This window comes from Lepidothrix coronata, unplaced genomic scaffold, assembly GCF_001604755.1.
Source record: "Lepidothrix coronata isolate B3197 unplaced genomic scaffold, Lepidothrix_coronata-1.0 Scaffold290, whole genome shotgun sequence".
NCBI classification, from domain to species: Eukaryota; Metazoa; Chordata; class Aves; order Passeriformes; family Pipridae; genus Lepidothrix; species Lepidothrix coronata.
The window spans coordinates 536,284-544,414 of NW_016690470.1; the positions used below are offsets into that span (position 1 = coordinate 536,284).

The window sequence follows — 8,131 nt, forward strand, 5'->3', positions numbered from 1 at the left end:
CCCTGGGAAGCCCCTGCTGGAGCAGAGTCCTGGCACGGAGCTGCAGCCCCACGGAGAGAGGAGCCCAGGCTGGAGCAGCCTGTTCCTGAAGGACTGAGCCCATGGAAAGGGCCCCATGTTGAAGTTCATGGAGAACTGTCTCCCGTGGGAGGAATCCCAGGCTGGAGCAGGGGAAGGACTCCAACTCCTCTCCCTGAGCAGCAGCAGAAACAATCTGTGCTAAACTGACCAGGACCCCCATTCCCATCTCACTGCACCACTGGGAGGAGGAGGGAGAGTCCAGGAGAGAGAGCGTGGGGAAAGGTGTATTTAAGATTTATTTGCCTTTTCATTGTCCTGCTCTGATTTTGTTAGTAATATATTCAATTAATATCCCCAGGTTGAGTCTGTTTTGCCCATGTTGGTGATCAGTGAGGGTTCTCTCCTTGTCCCTGTCTCAAGTCAGGAACCTTTGTTAGATTTTCTCTCCCCTGTCCACTTGTGGAGGGCAGTGATGGAGTGGCTTTGGTGGGCACCTGGAATCCAGGCAGGGTCAACCCACCACAGTGAGGCCCTGGCACAGGTTACACAGAGCAGCTGTGGCTGCCCCATCCCTGGAAGTGTCCCAGGCCAGGCTGGACGGGGCTTGGAGCAATCTGGGCTAGTGGGAGGTGTCCCTGCCCACGGCAGGGGGTGGAATTGGATGGGCTTTAAGTTCCCTTCCAACCCAAACCATTCTGGGATTCTGTGACTCAGCCAGGGCTGAGATGGCACAAGACCTTCAGTCAGGCCTGTCCCAGCCAGGTAAAGTTAAATCAATCCAGGCTCCCCAGCAGCCAGAGGGCAAACAGGAGCTGTGCTATTCCTGCTGCATTTCCCAGGGTATTAAACATCACGGATGACAAGAAGTAAAAAACTGTCACAGTAAGTGAGCAGCAGCAGCTGCCCTGGGTGTCCCAGCCCAGCTCTTTGGCAGCACTAACCCCTGTTGGGTTTATGGCTGGGGCACATGGCAGGGAAAGCAACAGCCCAGGGACTGGGGCAGGGCAGAACCATCTAAAGTGACATTTTTGGAAGCATGTGCCAGCCCCCCTCAGGCTGCCCAGGGAGAGGTGCCTGCAACTCCCACGTTCCCCTCCCAGATTTACCCTGGTACCTGCTATAAGCTCTTCCCCTGCTCCAGTGCTTGGCAAACCAGGACAAGCCCAGGGCAGTGGGAAGGGGCTCTGCTGGTGCTTCCCAAGGTCCCAAATTTGCCCTTCGCAGCATCATAGAAACTTTCAATGTCCTGTTTTGGAAGAGACCCACAAGGATCACCAAGTCCAACTCCTGGCACTGCACAGACACCCCAACAATCCCACCCTGTCCCTCAGAGCGTTGTCCAAAAACTCCTGGAGCTCTGGCAGCCTTGGGGCCGTGCCCACTGCCCTGGGGAGCCTGGGCAGTGCCCCAGCACCCTCTGGGGAAGAACCTTTCCCTGAGATCCAACCTAAACCTCCCCCTCTCTCTCCTGAAATGGCAATTTCATGATCCAAAGGCATCAGCAGCTCCAGGAGCTGCACAGGAGCCACATCCCACAGGAGCCACAGCACAGGGAGGCTCTTCCTCACTCCACTCCCTTGTGCCGGTGGCACCAGCGGGACCCAACTGATGCCATGGCAGCACAAGAGAGAGGAAGAGTTTATCCAGCTGCTCCTGTGAGCCCTTCCCAGGGACAAAGCCTGGGACAAAAATTAAAGGGGTGCCTGGCTTGACCAGTTCCACCCTCCTCAAACAAGCAGGGCAGGAAGAATGCTCCCAGCCTGCAGCTGCTGGACACTGCCGGGGCACCGATGGCACCAGATGCAGCCAGGGGGTGGGAGCTGATTCTCCCAGTTGACTGTAAATGGGGATGGCAGTGGGGAACACTGTGGGAAAGGAGGCATCAGGCAGGGAAGGCACTGCCTGAGGCTGTGGGCTGGCACCAGGACCAGGAACTTGTGCCCCAGAGGAGCCTCCGTCACTGGACACACCGGGGAGCGCTCCTGGAAACGAGGAGGGAGCAGGGCCAGGACAGCACCACGGCCACACCCAGGGACCAACCTGTCCTGCCCTGTCCCCAGTCCCAAACTCTACCTGAGACATCCCTTGGCCGCAGGGACTCCCCATGGCTGAGCCCCCCAGAGCCCCCTGAGAGCCAGAGGGACTCAAAGCACAAACTGGTGGTTTGACCTGCAACTGCAACCAGGGGAATCATGGAATGGTTTGGGTTGGAAAGGACCTTAAAGTTCATCTTGTCCCTGCCATGGGCAATCTCCACTAGCCCAGGCTGCTCCAAGCCCCCTCCAACCTGCCCTTGGACGCTCCCAGGGATCCAGAGGCAGCCACAGCTGCTCTGGGAAACCTGGGACAGCCCCTCCCCACCCTCACAGCCAACAATTCTTCCCAATATCCCATATCACCCTGCCCTCTGGCACTGGGAAGCCATTCCCCTTGTCCTGTCCCTCCATCCCTTGTCCCCAGTCCCTCTCCAGCTCTCCTGGAGCCCCTTTAGGCCCTGCAAGGGGCTCTCAGCTCTCCCTGGATCCTTCTCTTCTCCAGGGGAACCCCCCCAGCTTTCCCAGCCTGGCTCCAGAGCAGAGGGGCTCCAGCCCTTGGAGCATCCCTGTGGCCTCCTCTGGACTTGTTCCTGCAGTTCCACATCTTTCTTGTGCTTGGAATGATCCAGACCAGCATGAGATGTCTCAGATGAGCCCCTGAAAGCCCCACCCCAGCCCACTGTGACACCATCCTGGATGGCTGCATCCATCCTCTGGAGCTGCTGCAGGAACAGGGCCATGGTGAAGGGGGCCATGGAAAGACCTGGGGCTGCCCAGCAGTGCCAGTGACCCCCTCACAGGCAGTGCCAGACCTCAGCCCAGCAGCAGCAGCAGCTGGAATCCCCACATTCCCTTTGCCAAGGGCCAGAGCTGCATCAGTGCTGACAGGGCAGGAGAACAAGGTGCCAGACTCTGCTACAAGTCTCCAGCCAAGGTGGCTTTAAAGGCACTTTTCAGATCCAAATGAAAACACCTCAAAACCAGGGGTGGGATGAGAGGACAGACCCAGAAATGCCTTAGCTCCAACAGCCCCTTCTCAACACCAGAGCCTGGGTCTCACCAGAGCCCGAGGGTGACTCAGTTGTAGAGTCCCTGTGGGCACAAACTCATCTTGACATCCCGTGGTCATTCTCAGCTGCCAGCAAACACCCACATTCCAGAGATGTCCAGCCCAGGGAGTCACAGCCCCCTGTGCCACCACACCCAGCTCTGCCACATGGAGGGCACCTATGGAAGGAGGGAGCTGGACTCTCCTCCCAACCCTCCCCCCCAGCCCTCTCCCTCCCCCTCAGGCTCCAGACTCCACATCCTTCTCTTCCACCCTCTACTCATCCTACGTAGCTCCTGCCACACTCCACTCCACACAAGTGCCCTGGCTGGGCCTGTCCCACCTGCCCTCAGGCTGGGAAATCACTACTTTCCGGCAAGAAACAGAATCCCAAGGGATTCTCCCCGGCACGATGCACCCCAGGAACAGCAGCTGCTCTCCCTGAACGTCCTTTCTCAGCATCACCAGAGAGAACTTGGCCCCCTGAGAGGAGCCCCAGTCTGATCAGGGCTGTGACCAGTGCAAGAGCCCAGGAGAACCAGCACAACACTGGGGCAGTGGGTGGGAAGGGCCTCTCCATCCTCACACCCACGCTGGAGATGAGGGAGCCCACAGTTCATCCACGTGCTGACCCCCAGCACGGCCCAGGCAGCACCTGCACCAACATCAGGTGCCTCCTGCACACCAGGAGGGCAGAGCCAGCCCACTGCCTGCCCAGACCACGGCTCCACTTGCCCAAGGAGGTCTGTGCTGGCCATGCCCAGCTCTGAGGTGGGAAAACCCAAGAAAGGTGTGACAGAGCTTTTCTGGAAGAGCCTCTGATGGCATCACCCTGGAGGATGGGGTCTGTCACAGCCTCTGGAGCCCGCTCACACCTTGTGCCTGGCCCTCTGGAGTGTGTCACCCGCTCTCTTCCTCTTCCCCAGCTCTGCAGCATCTCTTGGCCTCTGATCCAGAGTTCCAGAGCTCCCAGTTCCCTTTGTAACTGGTGAATGGCACAGGATGGGCCAGGAGTGGGGGCAGGCATGGAGAACAGGCTGCACCTCCATTGCAGCTCATCCCCTTCTTCCCAAGCACTTCTTCCCACCTCTGCACACAGTAATGAATTCATCCTGCAGCCCTGCTGCGGGAGGCAACCACATCACACCTTGGCTTCTTCTCCAGGCACCTGGGAGAGCGAGGCAGGCAGGCTGGGCTCCTCCCCTGGGGACACAGGGTGCAGCCAGAGCCAGAGCAGAGCACAGGCAGATCCTTCAGACCAGATCCATACGTGAGACCACCCTCAGGAGTTCCCAGCTCTGCTATGACCAAAGGAGGTGGGAGGAGGCAGCCAGGAGGACGTGCCAGGTGCCTCAAGGGATGTGGCACCGTGGGCAGGAGACAGCAGAGAGCCCAGGGCTCCAAAATGAGAGGATTCATCCCACCCCTGTGATCCACTGCAAGGTTACAGGTGCTTGGGCTGGCCCAGGGGGGGCCTGTGGTCTCCCCGTGCATCCTCCAAGCACCAGAACGCTGCCTGCACTGTTCCATCCTTCCCTGGATCTCCCCTTTGAGCAACCCAGCATCTTCTATAAATGGCAACTTTCCTTTTGCAGAGCTGTGACAGTCCCTGCGTGTCACAGATGGGGAGAGGAGCCGTGGCTCCATCCCACGGAGGCACATGGCACAGGAGGGGTGAGCAGAGCCCGGGGCCCTCGGCTGCACCCCCTCGGCCTCGCTGGGGCAGGAGCTGCTGAAAATGCCCCTCGAAAGCCAGGGCAGCAGGAAAGCACCCCAGCACAGTCCTGGCAGCTCCAACACCTGCCCCACGCTCCCCAGTGGTCCCCACCATAATCAACCACAGCTCTCTGCTGGATGGCAAGGGGAGCCCACGCCGCTGCCTTCAGTGCCCACAGCACTTTTTGGAGATGGTCCCTCCCACGGCAGGAGTCATGAACGGGCTTGCAGGCAAGGGCACGGCCAGGGAATCCCGCCTGGCCACGCTGCCTGTGGGCAGCTGTGTGGGCAGGGGGAGGCTGCAGATCCCAGCTGGCAGACTGTGCCATCACCGATGCCAATCCGGACACGGGGCCACAGCAATTGCTCCTCCAGCTCAGGCAAGGAAACACTGATTTGCTTTAGAGAACAAAGGTTTACCTGCTGGGCCGCTGCTGCTCCTTGGGGAAAGGTTTAAATTAGGGGATCTGGAGGAGAGAAATTGAAGAAAAAGGAGAAGTAGGAGAAATCGTGTCCCATTGGCTCTGGCCCACCTCAGACTGCACAGACACCCACGTGCTGGTCCCGGCTGCCAGGGCCTCCCTGGTCCCCACTCACCAGGGCAGTGAGGGGCTGCTGGGTCTGGGGACAGCAGGACAGGTCTCAAAGTTCCCCAAGAGCTGCTCCTCAGCACAGGGTGTGCAGGGAGAGAACCTGAGCTCTACCCCAACTCCAGTCCCTTCCAGGGCACCAATATCCACATCTTCATCCCCTCCTGTGTTCCGAGCACGGTGGCACCACAAGTGTCTGTCCCTGTGTCATGGCCAGGCTGGGCAGTGCAGGGAAGACAAGAGTGACAGGGACACAGTCTGGGTGACCTGCTCCTGCCTTGCAGTGTCACCAGCAGCACATCTTGTCACCGCAGCAATGCCAGGCCCAGCCAAAGGCTCGGCCCTGCAGTCAGACCCTGCTGCCACGGGGCTGCCAAAACTGAGGGAGACCCACCCGAGGACCAGAAGGACCCGGGAGACAGCACAGGGAGGATGAGTAGGGCTCTGCTTGGTGTGAGCTTGGTGTGAGCCCCAGGAAACGACCTCGGTATTGTCCCTGCTCAGGCTAAACCAGCCTCACACAGCCTTGGTTTAATCCAGCTGCTGGTGGCACCGGAGAGCAGTCGGAGCACAAAGACACTGTGCTGCCAGCCCTGTCCCCTCACTGCTGCCCACCAGTGTGACCAGGGCAGTTGAGTCCCCCTCCACACCAAAAACCCAGTGTGAGGCCCCTGCACGGCATCCCAACAGGCTGAGCCCAGGAAAGGGGCAGGAAACACGTGGGGGAACCCCTGGGGAGAGCTGGGAACCCCTGGGGAGAGCTGTTCCTGCCCGTGGGCCGGGGCAGCAGCAAGCACCTCCAGCCCATGGCTGGGTTCAGGTCCCCTCCAAGCCCACCAGCGGGACACAACCAGCACCCCACATCAAGCTGGTGTAATAATTCCTTTGGCAACACTTTTTCCACAAGCCCTGGGAGCTTAGTGAGCCCCCAAACTCCACCCAAGGCAGTTAAGGTAGGTACCTGGCTGCCCACTGAACTCCTTGGTGGTGCTGGAGGTGCAGCACCGAGGTCTCACCACACCGAAACACCCAGGGGAAGGTGGGAAGGTGCCAACCGGCAGCTCCCGGCCCCAAACGCGGCTGCTCCTCCGCCCTCCTCCACCCGGCAGGACCGGCGGGTTCCCCGGCACAGGTTTGGTTTCAAGTTGTCGGACCCCGGGGCTCTGCGGAGCCCGTCGGTGAAGCCACCAAATCCAGGTCTCCGTGCAGCCGCGGGAGGAGGAGGATCCTCCGAGCAGGGCGCGGTGCCACACTCCTCTCCCTCTCCTCTCCTCCGGCTCTGCCCCGGCCGGGTCCGGCAGCTCGGGGGGACCCCGCGGCCGGGCCGGTGGGACCGGAGAGGGGGTGCCTGGAAAGTTGGGAGGCCGGGAAGCGGGGCCGGCTGGGAGGCGGCGCAGGCCAATGGGAAGCGCAGAGCATGATGTCACCGCGCTCATCACAGCATGGCTCTGGCTAACAAAGAGAACAATGAGCCTGCCCAGCTCCCCGCTTCCCTCCGCGAAAAAAAAGCCCCCCGACCCCCGGCCCGCAGCCCCCCGGCCGGGGAGGGGTGGGAGCCGCGGGGCGAGGGCAGGGCTGGGGTGCCAGACCCCACCCGGCCAAAACGCTCCAGAGGTCACGCTCCCTGCGAGGGGATTCCTGCCGGGATCCCTGCAGGCAGCGGCTCCCTTCCTTCTCCTTTCTTTTCCTTAAATCCTCCGCCTCGGGGTCTTTTCTTTTTGATTTTCCAAGGCGTAACTCCGGTTTATTTGGGATTTCCCGGAGACAAAAGCCCACTCCAGGCACACCCACCCGGACGAGGGCTGGGGCGGCCTTTTGTGACAGCTGGGTGCGAGGGGCTCCGCGCCCCCGGAGCTCCGGCCACCTACGGACGAGCGGGTTAACGACCGTTTACACCGGATTTATCGTCAGGATTTACAAACTGAAGTCCGAGATAAGCGGCACCGTTCACACACCGGGTCTGAGATACGGAGCCTGGAGGGGAGGGGGCAGAAGCACAACTACAATGAAAGCACAGAAAGCTCCGTGTGCTGGCAGCTCCCACGGACGCGCGTGGCTCCCGGGAACTTTCCGGTGATCCCACCCCGGCCGTTCTCCCGCGCCGTGGAGTTTTATCGCTATTTACCGGCGGCTCGGCGGCACCGCAGCTCCCGGGACCCGCGGCCGAGTTTCGGGGCCGCCGCCGCGAAGTTTCCGCCTCCGCACGGAGACAAAGCCCCGGAGCCGCCCCGGCCCGAGGGGGGGTCCCCGCGCCCCCCGGTGCCCCCCGCGCCGCGTTACCTTGCCGGCCCACGATCTCGGCGACGTGCTCGGAGCTGGGCACGGGCACGCACTCGGTCATGTTCACGCTCTTCTTCCTGCTGGCCGGCGGCTCCCCGAGCAGCGCGGGCGGCCCCAGCGGCGGGGCCAGGCTGCCGAAGGCGCCCGGGGCGGGGGCCGGGGCCGGCCCCGGGGATGATCCGCCGCGCTCCCGCTCCCTTAGGCCGCCCGGCCCCGCGGCCCCCGCCGGCTCCTCCGCGCCCTCCAGCCCCAGCAGCGACAGCTGGTCCAGCGCGAACCTCAGCGCGGCGGCTTCGCCCTGCGCCGCCGGCCCCGGCGGCCCCTCCCGCTCCCGGCCGGGCTCGGGCTCCGGCGGCGGGTCCTGCCCGGCGGAGGGCGGCGGCGGCGGGCTGAGCAGGGTGAGGCAGCGCGGCGGGCCGCGGGCCGGCTGCCCGGGCTCG

The 8,131-nt window shown here is 62.1% G+C and overlaps 1 protein-coding gene across 1 annotated transcript in view; it reads right to left on the reverse strand.

The window, feature by feature from the left end:
• Positions 1 to 7,796, reverse strand: part of MEX3D (mex-3 RNA binding family member D) — a 12,509-nt gene extending 4,713 nt beyond the window's left edge. The window contains exon 1 of the mRNA XM_017836967.1: positions 7,692 to 7,796. Coding sequence (XP_017692456.1) covers positions 7,692 to 7,752 — 61 coding nt within the window. The 5' untranslated portion in view covers positions 7,753 to 7,796. The remainder of the gene's footprint in view (positions 1 to 7,691) is intronic.
• Between the last annotated feature and the right edge of the window lie 335 nt (positions 7,797 to 8,131).